Source organism: Periophthalmus magnuspinnatus, chromosome 10 (genome assembly GCF_009829125.3).
Source record: "Periophthalmus magnuspinnatus isolate fPerMag1 chromosome 10, fPerMag1.2.pri, whole genome shotgun sequence".
In the NCBI taxonomy this organism is placed as follows: domain Eukaryota; kingdom Metazoa; phylum Chordata; class Actinopteri; order Gobiiformes; family Gobiidae; genus Periophthalmus; species Periophthalmus magnuspinnatus.
In genome coordinates, this window is record NC_047135.1 from 6149412 (window position 1) to 6170401 (window position 20990).

At 38.9% G+C, this 20990-nt stretch overlaps 1 protein-coding gene across 2 annotated transcripts in view; it reads left to right on the forward strand.

Moving 5' to 3' along the window:
* Positions 1–323: 323 nt before the first annotated feature.
* The window catches only part of spock1 (SPARC (osteonectin), cwcv and kazal like domains proteoglycan 1), a 120833-nt gene continuing 100166 nt past the window's right edge, over positions 324–20990 (forward strand). For both annotated transcript variants that reach the window (XM_055224702.1, XM_055224703.1), the window contains exons 1-2: positions 324–436; positions 826–966. In XM_055224702.1, the coding sequence (XP_055080677.1) occupies positions 826–966 (141 nt within the window). In that variant the 5' untranslated portion in view covers positions 324–436. The remainder of the gene's footprint in view (positions 437–825; positions 967–20990) is intronic.

Consider the following 20990-nt stretch of genomic DNA (forward strand, 5'->3'; position numbering starts at 1 on the left):
TTAACAGGGTGGACACGAGCATGAATAATTCCAGGAGCAAAAAAGCTAAATGAAAATTGTGTTTGCGAACCTAGAACAGCGCTTTGACACAGCCTCCATAAATCCCCCCGTGCGCTCCGGAGTGAGTACAAGAAAAAAAATCACCGTGCTGAAAATCAATGACACGCTACAAAGAGAGAAAGAGAGAAAGAGACCGGGATAGAGTGATGGAGAGAGAGAGAGAGACACACACAGAGAGAGGGAGAGAAAGAAAGGGGGCGGTGTCTGGTGAACGGAGAGGAGGAGGAAGCAGCCGGAGCGCGCGTCTTGTGAGGCAGCAGCGTTTGGCCGTTAGTGCAGCGCGCAGTCAAGTCTGTCAGTCCGGTGCGAGAGGACTGTGCCCGGGGCCGTGGAATTACTTTCTCCAGGAGTCGGAATAGGACACCAGACAGCACAGGTAGGACGGTGCACGATGCTATCTGACAACGGCGCTGCTAAAGAAAAGTCTTGTATATAGTTTAAGTGGGTTGTGGTATATTGTGCGTGTACGAGCACAAAGAAAACGCGCAGTGGGGGCGCACGGCAATTATTGTGATTGGTTTTAAATTGGCGCGTCCCCGGTGTCCTAATCATTCGAGGTGGCCCATCTGCCGCGGCGACAACTCTCCAGTGTTTATAATCCGATTAGAAAATGGATCAGCAATTTCATAAAACGAGTCTCCTCCAAACACTGCGCAAACATAAGCATTTCCATATTTTTCTGCCACATTTAGCGTGCTAATTTGACTTTACGCACTCCTCTCTGACTTTTTTGTTTGCACGTCTCTCTTGTTTCTCTCTTTCCAGATGATGCTGGTCTTCCTGCTACCTGCCGTGGCTCTCTTCCTGAGCACACAGACACCGGTCTCCGCTAACAACAACAACGACAAATGGCTGAGCACCGTGGCCCAATACAGCAAGGACAGATCCTGGAACCGATTCAGAGACGTGAGTTTGCCCATAGTGAGAGGACACTCACATGGCAAGAGGAGACACCTTAGTTTGCACTATTGTGTGTGTTTGCATGCCCTTTATAAACCCTGTGAACCTGAGTATTAGCCAGCAGGCATAGTGCACCTTACTGGCACACTGCAGTTTCATATTCATGTTAAAATAATAATCTTAAGAAAAAATAAATGTGATTGAGCGGGGGGATTTCCACTTGAAGAACACTTACTGTGTACTTCACGGTCTGTCCATCTCTCTACAACTGACTGACACAGCAACCTTACACTTTGCACACTGTATAGCTAAAGTAAGCATTATAGTGATGTCAATACAGTCATCTCCTTTCAGCTTTAAGCATTAGTTGGATATAGATCTATATGTTTTATAGTTACGCCCCAGGACGTCTTTCATCTTTAGGTTTGACAGTATTATAGCCCTGTATTATACTATTTCCCTCTCGATGCATTTAAAATCAGCTTTGCCAAATTCACATTTTCTTTGAAAGATACACATTCAGCCGTTTTTGTTATGTGTCTGAGCAGAAGCAACACCAGAGATGTACTCCCGCGCTTGTGTATTTCTATTGACATGCGGATGCTTTTCATGCTGTTATATTTCTAAAGGTTTGGGTGCGCAGTTGGCTTCCTTTGGCCTTATTAGTGCAGGTCTTCCCTACGTGGTATCAAGGAGCCATGGTGTGAGTCCTGGCATTAGTCATGTCCCTGTACACTCAGATAAGGCTGTGTACCTGCAGCAGTGTGTGAGAGACCGTCCAATCACCATCTATTTCCAATTCATTAGGGACTGTGTCAGTGGAGGAGGGGACAGAGCCATAAAGAGGAGGAGTGTGCAAGATGGGGCATGGATAGGGAAAGGCTTGTGAGATTGGGTTTGATATGTCAAGCCAGTATAGTATATATAGGGTATATAAATGTATATTTTATAGAGATGAGGAAATGTTCTTAATATATGAACAATCATTTGGTGTAGTATAAAGTTGTCTTGGCCAAACATCTTTCCACCAGCGCTTATTAAAGGCAGGCAGGTTTTTCACTGTCTATAAAGTAGTTTTATTGTTTCCTGGAGTTTTCAGCGTTTGAGGTCATCAGAGATGTCGAGTATCCATGATTTGACTTTCACTCTTGGCAGAACATTGACATTTGATGACATGTTGTCAAACTGTGAAGTCACAAACTGACGAGATGATTGGCTGTGATTCACAGTCCACTCTGGCCTCCATAAATATGCTATCTGCTGGGTTTATGTCTCCACTGCCAATATTTTTGATTGAAATATAAAATAAAAATGCAAATTATGAATGTATAAAATAAATAATTAAATATTGTCAGTACAAGTCGTATGTCTGTAGGCGGTGTAATATTTAATTGAATTGAAGAGGTAGTAAAAGGCTTCATTCAGTTATTTAATTATCATCTATTTACTCCATAAATAAAATTAGCCTTTGTTTTCTAGCAACACCAGACATAAAACTGAGTCAACAAAAGCACCTCAAAACAAACACCCATCTATTGGAAGAACCCTAAAGAAGGGACATGGTCCAGACTTTACTTTTAAATGTTTGGTGCTATTAAAAGTAGCCATCATACAGGTTAGGTCCATGTGACATCACAACATTCTAAAATTGTATAAATCACAGTTTGACACTGAGCTGGAGGGCCGTTCAGCGGTCAAAGTGCATACTGATTTATGGTTAATATATCTTATATCGTTACTGGGCCATACCAAAGTAAAACACATGAGGTTCAGTGTCTTCTCCGTTTGAAAATAATAAGCCCATGTGTACGACTGCTGACTACTGAAAGGACTGAAATATTAATATAGAAAATTAGTGGCCCATGAGTTTTAGGTCCCTGCCCCCCATCTGGTATTTGCTGTGTTGACTGCAGGCAAGGCAGACACACAAGCGTAAGAGACACATCCAATCCAAATTGTCATTACATTATTGGTGACCGTCCTGTCTGTTTTGATTTAACCTTTGACTTCTTATGTCTCTATCAGTCACAAAAACCCACTACTTTTCCCTTCAGCTTTTCTGTCTATCTGTCCATGTGTGTGTTTGTGTCTATGCTTGTGCAGCTGAGATTGACCTGGTGCTTTGTCTGCCCTCCCACCCTCCGAGTCACTTCCTCCTGCCCCCCTCAATCCCTCCATCTCTCTGTCTGCCATGTTCTTCCCTGGATCCCTGTTGATGAGCCTCTCGCTTGCTCCTGCATTATGCATGAGCGTCCTTTCATAGGCTAGGGAGCTGTATTTTAATAGTTAAAGTTTTGGTGGACTTTATTCTGAAAATTGGAAAAGAAGAGTAGAATTATAATTTTCATATTTTTTGCAAATTGTCCAATGCATTTTAAAGCATCTGTGAAATGTAGCAAGAAAATATGATTAAATTGTTAGTTTGGCTACAAAGTCTGCTCTCTGTGGGCTTCTTGGTGGTCTGTATTTATGCTAAGGTCTGTAGTGTTGCTTTGAATTGACTTAAAACTTTGTTGTCCTTGGTGTATTTGTGTGGAAACTGCTTATTTAAATGTACTTCACTGAAAAGTTTATATTATGTTTCCTTGTATTCATACTGAGTGCTCCTGGAGTCTAGTGAATATTTGTCAGAATATGTTTGCGTGCTGTGCTGTGTGATCGTTGCCTGGCTTGTCTGTGTTTCAGTCATTTGTGATGGACTTTAAAGTAGCCCACAGCTGGGTTGTGTAGCAGTGAGAAGTACAGTTGAAGCTTTTTAAAATTCAAATCAACATGAGACTTTGATAAGCAAATGCTGTCATAACAGCATTAAGAGCTTTGTTTTATATATGCACTGTATTGGCTTTATTTTAAAAATGATTATTTTATTTATTTTAGTTTAACATCAACGGTTGGCCGATATATCGAGCTGATATTTGCACTTCTTAGCGAATCGGCCATTGGCCTCAAATCTTCAGCTCAGGCCGATATTTAGTTTTGGCTGTTCTGCTGCCTAAAGAGTACACACAAAGCTTTATTTGAGCACTTAAATGCAAAAAATAATCACTCAAAACTACACTGCTCTGTGGAAGGTTTGTGGTAAAATGAGACTGTAGGTGAGTTTGTTATAAATTAAAAGTACATAATCTAGCAAAAATCAACAAAATCCACCCTACATATCAGCCCAAAAATATCGACAGAGCTTATATAGAGGATAATCGATAATATTGAAACAAATTTATGCCACTGACAGAACGACCCTATAGTAGAATTATCCCCAAAAACTATTCTAATTATATGATATGACTAAAAACATAAACAGCAATAAATAAACAGCAGAATGAAACACTTTGGTATTATGGAAGTCATTTATTCAACCCTCCACAGCTCAAATCTAATCGTAGAGCAGGAAAAATAACAAAAACTAGTACAAAGAAATATATATATATATATATATATATATATATATATATATATATATATATATATATATATATATATATATATATATATATATATATGTGTGTGTGTATATGTGTATATATGTATATATTATATATGTATATATGTATATATATGTATATATGTATATATATATAAAACCAAAATTGCTAATTTGAAAACATGAAAACCAAATACTAATACTGCTATGCTATGTTATAGTACTGCTGACCATTATGCCTTGAATATTCTCTGTGTTGAGAAAGAGGGTTGTCCTGTTCAGCTGTTTTACAATCAACAAAAGATAATGATTTATAGCCCGTACACTTTAATGACAGAGCATTTTTATCTCTGTTTATCCTCTGGAGCATTTAGCTTTTTATAAACCTTGGCTCTATTTCTCCTCTTGTTCCTTATCTCCTCTCGTCTGCTCACTCCTCCAATATTTCCTGTCAAAATCAACCCAAGTGGAGCTGCCATCGGTATCATCCAGCCCCACTTTTATTCTCAAGAGGTGCATAAGTTGTTTTCAGTCTTTCCATGTCTCCTCTTTTTATTTGTTTGAGGTGAAGTAAGATGCGTTTCTTGCTAGTCCCCATTCCTTTCACTTTCGCCCATCTCTCCTCTCAATTCTGTCTGATATCCTGTCGTCCTCAAATGGTGCCGAAAACTGTTTACTGAAATCTGTATTTTTAAGGCGGACTGGGTGTGTGGAATTGTTTGCATCTGTCCCTCAGGAGTATTTTGGTGCCGCCTTAAGAGCTCATCATATATGTGTTATTGTGGCTTGTGTTTGTGTCTCGGCTCAGTCTCCAAAAGAGAATTAAGTGTTGTCATCTTTTATATTGTCTTCTGGTGCCAGTCTCTGCCCCCCACTGTCTCTCCTTATCAAGACAGGAGGAGGTCTTCTCTGTGCAATTGCAAGTGTATATATAAAAGCATATGGTGTGTCTTCAAAGAGTGGAAACATCTGCCATGCATTTGGCAGGTCAGCAAGAGTGCAATACATTTGATCTGATTTGCATAAAAAGCATAAAGGATTGTGCTGAGTGTGCACTGGTCTATTTTAGCCAGACCCTCACACCTGGAAGCCCCTGCGCTTTTACATAGAGAGGTTGTCATGACCTGTATTTTATGGCTACACATTATAGGGCAATATCACAAATCATTAAAGTAATAATTAGACCTGTCAATAATCACTATATGGACTTAATGTTCAATATTTGAAAGCTGGAACAATGTATTTTTGGGCTCAATATTTATCATGTGTACATTTTCTTTGCAATAATGGTAAGATTTTTGTTGTTTTTGTTGTAATATGAAAAGATTTGCGCTGTAGAGGGTTGGAAAAGTAACTTCTATGGCTTCATCTGTCTATTTTAAAATGTTTTTCGGGATTATCCTGTTTTATCGTTATTGCGTCTGTGGCTTAAAGTAGTTTCAATATTATCGTTTATCATTATATTTCTCTGCAGCGATATATCATTCTTTAAAATGTGTTATCATGACAAGTCTAGTGCTACAACCTGGTACACGCCTATGTAGCACAAACGCTCATTTCGCCTTGCAGTCCCTGGGCAGACTGAGGTTATAGTTCATAAAATCAAACATACAAAGAAAATGTTTTTACCGTGACTGGGCCATTCTAAACGTACTGTAAGATCATTCACATCCAGTTCTCCCAGTGGCTTAAATCATCCATCATCTAAAAGCATCCATCAGTTCTTTCACTCCAGAACATCAACCCCTCTCCAGACGCACATCAGTCCACGTTATGGGAGCACGTTTAGTCTGAGCGGAGCTATTGTTTCACCAGGCATGAAAATGTGCCATAGTGTGAACATGTTATCAGCTCTGTTGGTAACATATTCCCCTGATGGATGTGTGTGCGTGAAAAGGCTGAGGTTCCAAATGCTGTCCTGTGTTTGGACATCCTGCATTCACCGCGCACAGCTGATGGAGTCGCTCGGGAGGTGGTTTCAGAGCTCAGAGAAATACACTTTTTTAGCAGAAATGCAGCAATATCATGAATGATTTTATACAGCAGACAAACATTTGCATATATTATCAGGTTTTCAAAATTTAAAATGTTTTACCAGAAAATGACAGCAGCGGAACAGCCCACTTTTCTTGGATCTTGAGAGTGCTTTTTTAATGGTCAAATTGAATACCTGTTTAACTAGCATCAATATTTAATACTGACTAGTATCTGGGTAGAGAATTTTTTTACAGTACGTTACATTTATCATATTATATTTGAAAATGCACATAGTGTCATTTTATGTGTGATAGGCGAGGTTTTGACCTCACCAGCACAAAGTGGGGGAGGGGTGTTACGTAATCTCTAGAAAAGGCTGACCCCAGAGTCACCTTCGTCCTCTGACTCCCAGTATAAACTATATTCCGCTCATCACAGTCTTTGTACTGTCCTCCTTTTCCCGGCTCTTTCATGGGCCTTATATCTCACTCTCTGCGCTCCTTTCTTTTTTTATTCTTGATGAAACGTTGCCCTTCAAAATAAACCCGATTCTGCCTCTTTCATCCCATTCTCTGCGTGTTCACACCAAGCGATTGATTTCAAACAAGAATGCAAAGTGGAGACATAGAATCCAATCTAAACCGTAGCTCGGAGTTTCTAAAAAGACTGTTATATGTATATACACTGTTGTCAGTTCATTATAGGGACACCATATCGAAATTTAAACAGGATTACACGATGCATAATGAAGGAAGTCACTGCAAATTAATTGAATCATTTCATTAAGTTGTGTTTGTTTCTGTCAAATGGTTAACTTAGTTTCTAATGATCCAAGGTTGTGTATATCATCACAACAAAAATAAACCTTCCATCCATGGTTCAGTCCTTAAATGTTTTATCTAAAATTGAAATATAATGACATTTGAACTGGATTGTGGTAGATTTTGACATTGTTTTCTCTCTTTCACCCATTCCCATTCGTCCGCTAAAGCTCTCAAAGTGATCGATTTGTGAATTTACCGCGCCCGTTGACCCCGATTGAGGCCACAATGAATCAATACATGTCTGAAAACACACAACGACGCGCTCGCTCTGTTCGGTCAGAGGCTACACGCAGGTCATTCTCCCATAGGACCAGTAGAGTCGAGTTACAAGCTTTTTCTGTGAATGTCGAACAGAGAAAACGACAAAACAGGACACAGCTGCCATTGTCATTTTGGGCTTCTGATAAGAGGTAGAGGTTTTAATGTAAAGCCAATGAGAACGTGGGCAGAACAAGGCCCAGATGGAGCGCCCGGTGCTGCGAGTGTGTGTGGTAAGGCTTTGTCATGGCGCACTCCGTCTGTCTTTGAAGGGATTGTCTTTCTGTTGATCTCTTTGGCGCTAGTACCAAGCTTTCTGTCTAAGCTGTTGAGGCCTTTGAAGAAGACATGTGGTCTGATTTGCTGGCTTTGTGTAAAAGACAGAAACAGCCACCCAAGCAATCGCAAAATACCTCCAACTAACTTTCTAACTAACTTTACCCACTAGTTAGCATTTCAAACTATGCCCTCACTCCTGCTGATTATGTTGAATTAGCTTGAGTGATTTTTCAGGTCACAAAATAATTGTAAGTAAACAAACAAAATAATAATATGTGACAATTTTAGAAACCAAAAATTTGTCCTGTGAGCTTTTAGCCATGTTATAATGTTGCTAACTCCTCAAAAACATACCTGAATTTATGGTTTCCTTCATTCACACATTTCTGAGTAAGCCTTTATTATTAGTCTGTCTACATCTCCGAAAGCTCAAAATGCTCTGTTCCACCTTGTGATGTCATGACGCAGTAATTTTCAAGTTAGCAGCTACTTTTTACCTTTAGTTCAGTAGAAATTTGAAGTTCCAGGGCTGAAATCCAAATCATCCAAATCATTCTGGTGAAGCTGTATACATTTTAAAAACACATTGGACCACTTCCTGTATTACCACATGACATCACAAGGTGGAACAGAGTGTTTGAGAAGAGAACTCAGCCTAAATATGGAGCGTTTGTGTGTTAAACATGTTTGAATGAAACAAAACACAAGTCCAGTTATGTTTGTGATGAGGAAATAACATTATAACAGATCAGAAAATAGCGTGATATGCGCCCTTTAAATTTAAAACTCATCTTTCATATAGTTGTTTATGTCATAGTAACTTCATCTTCATAAAGTTTCATTTCTGGTCACATACAAACAGAAGATTTCACTGTTGTTTGGCCGTGCTTTCTATAATCACGAAAATTGTAACACTCAGATTTGATGCAGTGATCTAGTGCTAATTATAATACGTAAGAAGATTTAATCACAGTACAACACGGCAATATTTGAACAGCAGAGGTCTTAGTAAGTAATTAACGGCAATTACAAATATTAATGCATATATTAAACCCCAGCTGCCACTAATTAAATAGAGAGATTTCTTCTAATTAACATTTAGAAAGTGTTGAAGTGGTAAAGCTGTTCTCAAATATATACAGTTTTAGTACAGCACTTGCATCACATCTCTTGTTCTAACATTCCCCTATTGGAACAGCGAGCTCTCTTTCTCCTGTGGAATGGTTGAATCACGTTTCTTTTTATAAATTCTATCAGCCTGATGAATGTGTTTGACTTCACACAGCTCTTTGCCAGCATTTTCCCTGATGCTTTTTTCGCAAGTCTTTTACGTCACGTTGTGTCTAGTCTATAGGGTTATGACATGCTGCTGCTAGTTTGATTGACAGCGCCACTATTTGTATATATACACACTGACTGTAGGCTATATTGGGTTGCTTTGGGTCATGTTTGTGTGTACTTTTTATACTGCGTTTGTGTGTTTCTCTTTGCTCATTTATAACAGCGTCAGTCTTGCTCTCTCTCGTCTGCAATCAGATGTTGACTCCTTAGGGTTTCTGGCTCCTGCTACATCTCCCCATATGTCACTGTTTGATTTGTTGTCTAGTAATCTGTTTTATAAGTTTACTCTGAGTGGAGATGAGCCAAAACCGCCGTATTTGCCTGCCTGTGTCGCAGCCAAATTGAAAATCCCTGTTGGGGAGTTACATCTTCGGGGAGTAGGGGGTCTTGTGTGTACCCATGCTCTTTGAATTCACTGCAGACATATATCAAGTATGATGTAAGAACAAGACGTTGAATTGATCTGATACGTAATGATGTGCTATTTTAGCCATATTATGATTCACTAATTCTATTTAATGCAGCTCTATGCTCCAACATACATACATTTTTTTTGCGCTACTGGGAAATTTTTGGTTATTTTTTGGCTATAGGATAAGATTTAAGCTGTAAAAGGTTTAATAATAACTTCTATGACTCATTACAGATGCAAACTAACTACTAAAGTGTTTCATTCTGCTGTTAATTTTTTTTTTTTTTAAACATTATTGCACATTTAGAACAGTTTTTGTGGTTTAAATCTGTTCTTGGGTAATAAATTAGTTTCAGTCTAATAGTTTATCATCTATATTTACTTTAGCGATATATTAAACTTCAAAATTTGTTATCGTGACAGGCCTACCAACATAGACGCTCCACGCACTCTCATTCGTCAGTCTCCGTCATGCTGTGAGTGAGTGACAGACGGATTTAGCCAATCACAATGAAGAATGACCTTGTAGAAGCAGAAGTTGCCTCCTTAGTGTAATAGAAGGGATAGTGGCTACATGAATCGTGAACACAATTTGGCCCTTGTCAGACCTGCTCCTATCCATAATCCTGCCCATTCTGTCTGCTTCTTTCACATAATAAGACAATCTGCTATTTTGGTCATGCCGTCATATCATGATTCAGTATTTCTCTGTTTAATCCAGCTCTATACACAAATACAGACACTTTTTTTCCTTTCCATTCTCTTATTTGTTAATCTTTGAGTGAGTGACAGACAGATTTATGCAGTCGCAGTGAAGTATGAACTTTCAGAAGTAGATACAGTAGTAGATAAAAGTTATCTACTATCTATTTACCTCTTAAAGGCAACGGTAAAATACAGAGTGTGTGAATCATGATCTGGCTTCAAGAATATTGCGTAATATTTATTTCCTGATCACCCAACTCTACTTTTCGCATCAATTTATATATGAAAATTTGCAGCCTCACTCATGAGCAAGAGTTATTTGCTAACTTCACTTGTGGTTGCCGTATCAAACCTGACTGATGAATGCGCCTTTCAACGTAAGCACTCTTTTTATTACAGAGATGATGGACCTGATCATTGCTTTGTGCATCGAAATCAACCGACGCATATACGGTATATGAGCAGCATGTAAATCACAGCACACCAGGGAATCCATCACTGCCTCTACATTGTGTTTACAGCCAATCCAATCAATTATGTAACACTGTGGATGATTTAACCCTCTGTGATCGCTATTCTGAGGCATCACGTAACCCACAATGCATTACCAGTGTCGGCGTCTCTCTCTGACGGCTACGGTCTCTAAAACCATGTCAGACTGAACCGGTCATTATCTAATTTTCCCCTCCAGGGTAAGGCTAAGGTTACTGTTGTGCGCTGGATGTGGCTTTCAAAGATGTCTTGTCCGCTTCAATAATTCACAAGGTTCTGCAGCCGATGCTCTTGGGAAGTCCCTAACAGACGCAGGGGGCGAAAGTGAGAGAAAGGCCTAGGTTTGGCAGATTAGTTTCTGGCAGCTTTTACTCGTCGCCCACATTCCCCCGTGCATCATTTTGTAGTTTTCAGCTCACTTCTCGCCGCACACTTGTTTATAACACACAAACCCGGGGGAGCCGCGGGTGATGGCCATCCCTGTGTAAGCCCAGAGGGGAGGAAGGAAGTCTGAATGTTAAGTCTATGTGAGTGTGGACAGTGAAACAAATAGGCCTCTGGGTATTGCAGTCACAAACAGACACAGACGACTCACTGTATCTATTTGGATGTTTACTTGGCATGCTAACTTGACAGCTTGTAAGGGGAAAGGCAGTAAACAATTGGCAATGAATTCACAATAAACATACTGTTGTCACCATCTCAATTTTGCCAATGCAGGAGACTAATATTCGGGCTTAAATAATCAAACCGCAAGTAGTTATTTTTTTGTGTAGAGTTTGGGAACATGTCTCAAAAAACAAACGTAATGATAAAAATTGTCTCTTTTCTGATCCCTAACATGACTCCTAAATAAAATAAATAAAAATGATAAATATTGCTCAAATACTTGGAATGTACCACAGTTGAGACCGTTTCAGCACCATAGTCAGCTCCACCTAAATTGCATCAGTGAATGCATTTAAATCTGTATGTTTCTGTTATTTTTCTAGTTTAGTCATTTAAGCCGTATTTACGCTTTCATACGCACATCAAATTTGTAATGTCACAATATCAAATTTTAGTGGTATAATTATTGTAAGAAGAATTATCACATTTTTATGATTAGTCATATTTATTGACACGATGCGCAAACAACTGTGAAATCTTTCATTCACTTTAATTCCAAAATGTCTTATTGGACACCATTCCTCTTTCTGAATGATTGAGTTTACTATTTTGGAGAATATATTGTCTTTATATGGCTTGGTTTTCTGCTTAAAAATGATGATAATTATATTTTTTATTTCTTAGAATTAACCGGATAATCTTGACACATCACATTTAGAACTAAACTAAAAAGACTAAACCAGGATCAAACCAAACTGTATCAGGATTAAACCAGGAAGTGTGACTGCAGCCTCAGTCATGGTATGTCGGTGGTTTGAAGGGTAAAGGTGAGTAAATACACCAAGGCTGCACCTGTATCTCTTCGGTCTGTGGGCTTTGATCAGGATGGAGGAAGTGATGTTAACTGTCAACTTCACTGCTGTTTCTCTGTGCAGTTTTATGTCTCTGTATACACATATCACAGGGCTGTTGGCAGCAGCTGGCCCAGTGCTCAGTCTTAGGCTGGCTTACAAAACCAAAAAAGAGAGGACTATAACCAGATCAAAACCAGATGGTGTTTGTATCCTTGGATCAGCCTTGCAGTAATAGGTAAAAAAATAACAAAAAACGTGTGATTTATATATTCAGTTGGTCTTGCAAGGCTCCATTCAGTTGGAGTGCAACCAGTTCGGCTCCATCTAAAAATTTGCCTGGTGTGACAAAAAAAAAAAAAAATACTCCTTGGGTACTTGCGAGATCCTCATCACATCCCTTCTCACATGTCCTCTCTCCTCATTATATACATGTATTAAATGATATAAAACATACTTAAATTAGTAATTTAATTGACAACTAAAAGAAAAAAGTGTTAATTCACCCACTTCACCTGACCAGACCGCTGCGTCAGTGTGAGTTGCTGAAACCGATGTGTTCAGGTCACACTCTGTTACTTGACTCAGGTGAAAAAGGAAAATAAAACTAGACAGCAAAAAACATCAAAGATCAGCTATTGAAAGTAAGAAGGCTCACTCTGCATGGGCTATAGCAAAGTGTAAAGTTCCTTAAAGTACAGACATCTCATTCTGACAAATTTTTTAAGCCAATTATTATTTTTATTTATTTTTTTTCGTAGCTTTTTATTAAACTAAAATAAGATACTAATGTAGTTTTAACTTAAAAGGTAAATTCTCAATGTTATTTGATCAGATAAACAGGTTTTAAAAAAATAAAAGTATGGTCATTATTGAAATATGATTTAGTTTAGTATTTTTTGCTTTAATAATCAGTGTTGAGAATAAACAGTACATCTGAGTAAAAGTAGTAGTTCACGCAGACCTTATCGTTGAATTTAAAGGTTACATATTAAGATGACTTAAATAAGTGAGGGTATTGGTGTATCCACATCATGTTCATGCGCACCCAGATGAAACTTTTAGTCTCAAATTTCAATTTTCAATTTAATATCTTATTTCATTCATTAAAACAAAACAAATCAATGCAACATATCTGCATACAGTATTTCAGCTTCAAATTGTTAGTCTGGAGCCCTGTCTTGGAGGTTAGTTAGTTTTAAAATTTTCTAGATGCACAAAATATAAAAACTTTGACCTTCAGTTTTAATGATGGTAGAAATTTCTTCAGTGTAATTGCTCTCCTTCCTCCAAGTCTAAAATATTTGAGCTTGACTCCCCCAGTTTCATGTTGAGCGACTGAATATAAGGGATTCATTAAGTCACAAAAGCTGGCGCTGTTTGTAATTAGTTGGTGTAGCGCTGATGTTCAGGTAATGAGAAGACTAATTACATTTGTAAGTGAGACTTTTTGATGACTTTTGGCAGCTACATCAACACCTGAATGTACCAACATGGTGTGTTGTTGTGGGTAACAGTATGTCACCTAGCTGACAGCCAAGAGACTTTAATTAGAAAAAGTCAGGTTTTCATTACACAGTATATAAAAACATGCTATCACTCTTTTAGGAAGGTCAAATCAACCATGGTGTTTTACAAGAACAACGATGAAAAGAAGCCCCATTTTGAAGGACGATATATTGCCACAAGAAATATTGCGATAAACGATAATGTTGAAGATACTTTATGGCACTTATAAAAAGCACGATAATCCTAGTAAACTAGTTTTTCAAGCTATAGAAGTTATTTATTCAACCCTTTACATCTCAGATATTATCTTATCTTGATAAAAATGTCAAAATTTTACACATGATAAATATTGAGCCTGCAAATATATTGTTCCAGCTTTTATATATTGAACGATAATCCAATATAGTAATTATCATGACAGGCTTAAATAAAATAATCGTGTTTGGTGTGATGCATTCAGGGGTCTGTTTTCAATATGTAACATCGCGCTAGGACAAATGATTTTATCATATATAAAAGCTCTGTTTCAGTATAGGTAGTCAATAGTGTCCCGTGTCCATTGTTTGGTCCTGGTTTAGACTTGGTTTAGTCTCGGTTTAAACCCATAGACTGTATAAAGAAGTGGACAAAGTGAGTGTGATGGCACTCAGTCAAATGAAGCTCATTGAGGCTAGCAGTTATGGGGCGAATTTGGAGCCAAGTTGCATATTACGAATTACGACCATGAGTATCATAGCAACCAGAGAGCCAATCCAGAGGGAGGCTGTTGAAAGTAACGTCCCTTCCCGCCCGCACCAGTGGAGAAGGTGCCTTCTTCCCCTGAGAGCGACCTCAGGGGGAGAAGGCACCTGATTTGTCTGTTGTTAATGTTCATATCTTGAGTTACGGACACACTAGTGAAACCAGGATCATGTAAAGCGGGTTAATATGAACATTTTAAGACCAAAATGTTGAGCCTGATAGCAGCAGTTACAGGGAGAGGGGGACAGATTTTTAATGTAAAGTGAATTGGAGCCGAAGTGCACACATGCTCACTTCCTATTTGGAACGTGGCTGCTAGCGGGTTAGCTATGTCCATTTATCTATACAGTCTATGTTTAAACGTTATCTGGTCCATGTAGAGACCATGAAATGCTAAAAGCCTTCAATTATCACATGGCATACAATTGATTTTAAACAGTAGACCCAGTTGATATGTGGGTAACGCCTTGCTAGTGACTGTTTTGTAAACTGCGCCCACCTGCCTTGTTCCTCACTCTGTGTTTCCCTGGCGGCCCCTCCCTGTGCACTGTCACATGTCGCTGTGTAAAAGTGCCGCGATGAGACTGCCGCATTGATCGCTGCTCCGTGCATATTCATGGAGTGACAGCGACACCACAATAGTTTGACAGCTTTAATTAAAGTCAGCTGAGTCAGGCTCCTCACTGCAGATCACATTTTAATGAAGTACGCACCCGCCCCGAGGCCCAGAGGAGGACAGACCATCCCCCTATCTGCTGCCTCTATGCAAGAAGCAATATCTATTCATGTATGTGTGTGTGTGTGTGTGTGCGGTGGGCATTAACCTTGAAAAGCCATTGGTGCGCACCCAGTGACTTTCTCATAGATTTAGAGTTGAATAATTAGGTGAGCTGGGATGTTGTTGATCAATACATGAAACTCCTTTTATCAGAGCAGACAGATAAAACAGCCCTCAGTCTCCAAATAGCAGCAGACAAGGCTCATCGCTGAGGCCGGCTCAATTTAACCAGGGACATTCGCACATCTATTCAAATTGCAAAGATGGACTGGGGCATTGGCTCTAAAATGACAAAAATGTACAAATAAAAATGGTATTTGCCATGAATCATCAACACTGGCTCACGCCAACTTCAGCTTTTTCTGTCTCATAATACTGCTTTATCTATCTTACCAGCTCTTTATTAAATATATCTGAAAAATGTATTCCAGTTCCCATTCATGAATACTTTAACTTTTTATCAGTTAAATTGTAGTGCCTACCTTGGAGTTGAAGCTCGTGCTATAATACTTTGCAAGGGTAAAATTATTTGGAAAAAGTCTGTTAATATTTAACATTTTTGACAGACAATTTGTATCAGAATAAGCTCCCGGGTTCTCAAATGCAAGAGCAAATCTTTTAACTATTTAATACTAGAGATCAATCTATATGGGTTTTTTCATGGCCGACACTGAGAGATCAGAGAGAACCCGATGGCCGATAAGTCTGCCGATATTTTGGATCGATATGTCAGACGAATTTCAATTATTTGGCCTGAATGTTGTATTTTAAGTTTACTACAAACTCACCCAAAGCCCTTTTTAACCACAAACCTCTAAGACAGCTGTGTAGTCATGTTTTGTGCATGTTTTATGTGTTCTTTAGGCAGCAAGTTGTACAAAGTTAAATATCACCCTCTGCTTGAGATTTAACAGCGAAAGATGATATGGAGAAAAGAGCAAATATCTGTTTATCTCATAGACTGTATATATAAATGGACATACTGTAGCTAACACATTATTTGCCGCATTCCAAATAGGAAGTGAGCATGGGCGCACTTCCGGCTCCACCGGCTCTCAGGTTTTATTGACAGTGTTGCTAAGTGCATCCATCTTACTAAACCAGTAGTACAGATGGGAAGGGGCGTTACCTTCAGCAGCCTTGCTCTGGATTGGCTCTTTGGTCTTTGGTTGTTATGATACTCACAGTTGCAAATCCCACTTTTTCCGTAAATGCAACTAAACCGTGCTTTCTGTGGGGTGACACTTCCGGTTATTACTTCCGGTTCCTTTCGATGAAGAATTTGGGAAAATTTGGATGCAAAAATATTATGTAAAGAAGGTTGATTTATGTCAAATGTTCAATCTATACAACCCAAATGAAGATGGCGGGGCCCACGGCAACTTCCGGAATAAGGTGAATAACTGCTAGCCTCGATGAGCTTCATTTGACTGGAGCCAAATGCTATGGGTGAGGTCACACTCCCTTAGTCCACTTCTGTATACAGTCTATGGTTTATCTCTATTTAAACCCATGCTAAAAGTACCGTATTTTCCGCACTATAAGGTGCATTGGAATATAAGGCGCACCTTCTTAGTTCTAAACACGTGAAAGAAACACGTAAAGCTCACTTTTTCAGTTCATTCCTCATTCATGAATCCGTCGAATTCTTCCTCTTCAGTGTCTGAGTTGAACAGTTGGGTGAGCTCGACATTCAAAGCGCCCGATTCCATCTCGTCAAAATCGCCATTATTCGTGTCGCTGCTGTTGTCTTAACAGTTCAGTGACAATTCCTGCCTTCGTGAGCTCGGACCACAGTTGAGACTGATATATCAGCCCAGGAATCCTCAATCCATTGGCAGATTGTGGCGTATGTCGCCCGGCGCTGTCTCCCCGTTATCCCTATAGCGTCGGATCCTATCGTCGCCGATAGAGCGGGTTGCGGACTTTCCAGCAGCGTAAGTCCGCGCCCAGTCGTGCTCTCATGTAAATTTAAATGTCGTCTCAAAGTATAGTCTAAATATTTTACCGTCATTACAGTAATCTGCCTCTGTTGTTCCTCGAAGGTGTCATTTATTCGATGCGTAAAAGAAAAAATATGGATGGATGTGTAAAATAGAAGTATTTGTGTGAAAAAATGCAGTAAATTCTGATACTTCATTTAACATGATTTTATGGCTAAAAAAGAATAAAAGTCTAGGTCTAGGTGAGCTATACTGGCCCATAGTGTGCTCAGTCCTTAAAGGGTTATTACCGCTATTACTTCGGCGACGCCTCCTGACTACGGGTGTCATAATTGACCAATATTGATCCATATATAAGGCGCATCGGATTATAAGGCACACTGTGGGTTTTTGAGAAAATTAATGGCTTTTAGGTGCGCCTTATAGTGCGGAAAATACGATAAGCAGTTTAAGGTTAAATAAGTTGGTATACATAGACGGTATGATTTTGGCACTGTTTATGATTCTAAGCATGATTTTGACGTTTAGTCTTTGGAAAAGGCACTTCATCCTACTTTCCTGTGTTAATATATTGTGTGAGTGGTGATATTTGCGTAGATTGGCAGCCATATTTCTGTCAGTTAGCCCTTGGCACCTGTGGCAACATATCACAAGGACTCTACAGTATAGTCAAATTACGTAAATCTACATATTTTTGACATTTTCACCATACAGCCTGATGACTGAACTCTAAATTCTAAACTAAACGTCTTTATGTCAATTCAAAAGTAACTCTTCCGTGTAGCACACTTACAGATCAATGCACAGCCACTTTAATAACCAATAATCAGTGTGACATTTTCGAGTGTTCCTCTAAATCGTGTTTGGTTGACTTTCTGAAATAATTGTGTGCTCACAATTGCTGTAATTTTAGTCTCAACACACTCTCACAATTACAAAATGTTATAACCCCAACAATTAGTAGTTCTCCCATTTAACGCTGGAGTTTTTGTGGTGAGAGTGTTGACATTTAGACTAAACACGCAATCGCTACTACTGCCAGTGTAGTACTTCACATGTCTTGTTTTATGACTATATATTCATGGTACACTGTTAAAATAGCTGCATATTCTGTCTCCAGCTGCCAGAACCAATAGTACATTTCCCTACTGCGAGTTTAAATCAAAAGCACCAAAAGCCAGTAGTCTGTAAGTGTGCGTGTGTGTATTCACATTCATGCCCTCATCTGCTCTCCTAGTTTAACAAGGACACTCGACAAGAGAGCAGGATGGGGTCAGAACTTCCCCTCTCTGATATTCCTGACTCCGATTTTTAAATGGTCCCTTTTCACACTCACTCCCGCTACGAAGGTCAAACTAAATCATTTTCCAAACTGCTAAATAAAGGTTTGGACAAGACGTATGAAAATTGAGCGCAGCCTTGGTATAGGAATGTTTTTCTTACGTTGGCCTTGAACTTGCAAAAATGTTTTAGACAAGTTGAGTTTGTATTGGTAGTATTTGTAAGTATGTGTGATATATTGAGCATACAGTGGCGCAGTTGGGAGAGTGTTGGCCCACTTATCCAAAGGTTGGAGGTTTGAATCCGACATAAAACATAAAAAAAAGTGCTATATAAAAATGTGACCGTAACCTTTTACCATAGTGTGAATGTTATAGCAGCTTTCGTAAATAGAACTCCGTCTTAAAAATAGGGTTCATGTTTTGATCTGACAACATCTTGTTCCATCCACAATCCCTATCACTATCACTTTTCCACACCTTGTTAAAATTTCGTCCCAGTACTTGAGTATCTGAGTTTTACATCTGTGCAATTAATCAAATTATAATCGATTCAGTCACTTCAAAATGGCAATGATATGCTTGGCTCTTTTTAATCAAGAGGTCTATATAGCCACTTCTCTGTCGGTAAAAGTTAGTGCTTTTGAGCAGAATTCAGACTTTAGAGGAAGAAATGTGACTATTTCTATGTGTTACTGCAATGAATTAAAGTCTCTATCTTTTATGTCCAGAAATTAACGTTTTTTTTACTGTGATTAATGAATATGAAGAAACAAAATGGCATATCGCCCAGGCCTAGCTAACATATTGTCTTTGTTTTTTCATGTCTTCCTGGATCCATCTCCATCACGTCTGCTGCTACAGGTAAGTTTTTTTAGTTTCTCATTTCCACTAATATACAAACACAAAACTAATGTGTACTTGGCTGTGATCAAACGTGGCGTGTACAAGTGTTTTGGAAAGCTGTCAGATGTTAAATTGTTGAGCTGTGAGTACAAAAGCATTGGGACGGCGCGGTGTAATCGTATACATGTTCTGTGGTTTGGGTGTAATTGTGACTGCGGGGATTTGCGCCGCCGCAGACGTAGAGCCGCGTGCCTCTGGCGAGATGGTGCCAGTGCGGAGTAAGAATGTTTGTGCGTATCTAAGCAGGTACAGCCTTGGATACGCCGGTCCTGAGGCGAGAGCGTGGCAGCCGTGATGTCCCCTGAGTGTCCACTGCTCTAAACACACAGAGTAAATACAGCAGTGGCTCAGAGCTGCTGCAGTCGGCCAAAAACAAAGTGTGTTAAGAGGAAAAAAGAACCAGCGCTGTGGCAGGAATGACGCTGTGACGCAAGAATCGAGCAGAAGGAACAAGCAGACAGTTTTACAATAGAGCTAAAACTAATTAGTCAAACGTATGCTGAAACTGTTCTTAAAACTAGATACTCATACTTAAAAGTAGTGATACCATGGACTGTATAAAGAAAAGGTGAGTTTGACATCACCCATTGTGTTCGGCTCGGGGAAAGAAGGCGTCTGATTTGTCTGTTAGTAATGTTAACATCTTGATTTACAGACACAAAAGCAAAAATAAAAACAGGATCATGTACAGAGGGTTAAAACAAACATTTTAAGACCAAAATGACGAGTCTGACAGCAGCAGTTACAAAGAAATGGGCGACAATTTTGCAATGTCAAGTGAACTGGAGCCAGAAGTGCGCCCATGATCACTTCCTATTTAGAACATGGCAGCTAGCAGGTTAGCTATGTCCATTTGTATATACAGTTTAAGAGTGTTACCCAAAAAAGTCACATTAACAGGACAAAATGAGTATCAAATCTATTCCTTATCATCAAAATCGATTTTTAAATTGTAGTGTTGTGATAACAGTAAGGCCGGCATGATAATCGCTACATCAACGTGTTTGGTTTTGCTGAATGTTACTCCCCACTAGGTCTGTAACGATAACAAAATTTGAAGTTGCTGAAGTAAATATAGAAGATAAACTATAATACTGAAACAAATGTGTACCACTAACACAATAACCCAAGAGTAGATTTAAACCTCAAAAACTATTCTAAATCTAGAATATTGTTAAAAAATCATGAGCTGCAATAAATAAACAGCAGAATGAGACACTTAAGTAGTTAGTTTAAATCAGGGGTGTTCAAACTTTTCTCTTTAAGGGCCACATATAAAAAACAAAGCTATGGGCCGATTGAGGGCCATAGACTGGTCACCCATACAGTGAAAATTCAAAGTTAGACTGAACCACTAGACTTTTATACATGCTTAGCTCCTCAGTGGGACACATAAAATATTTGATATAGGCTTGTTAAAGTAGATTTTCAGAAATGTACACTAAAAAGTGCCGTTTAAGGTAATATGGTCCAATTCATCTGGAAGCTTGAGGACTAAGAAAAATTGGTCTGAGGGCCGCATTTAGCCCCCTAGCCACAGTTTGGGCATGCCTGGCTTCAGTCTTATCATATAGCCAAAAAATAACCACAAGTTTCACAGTGGTGCAAAAATGTCCACATGATAAATATTGACCTCAAAAAATATAGTTCCAGGTTTCATATATTGATAAGTCGATATAGTGATTATTATGACCTCAATTCCAC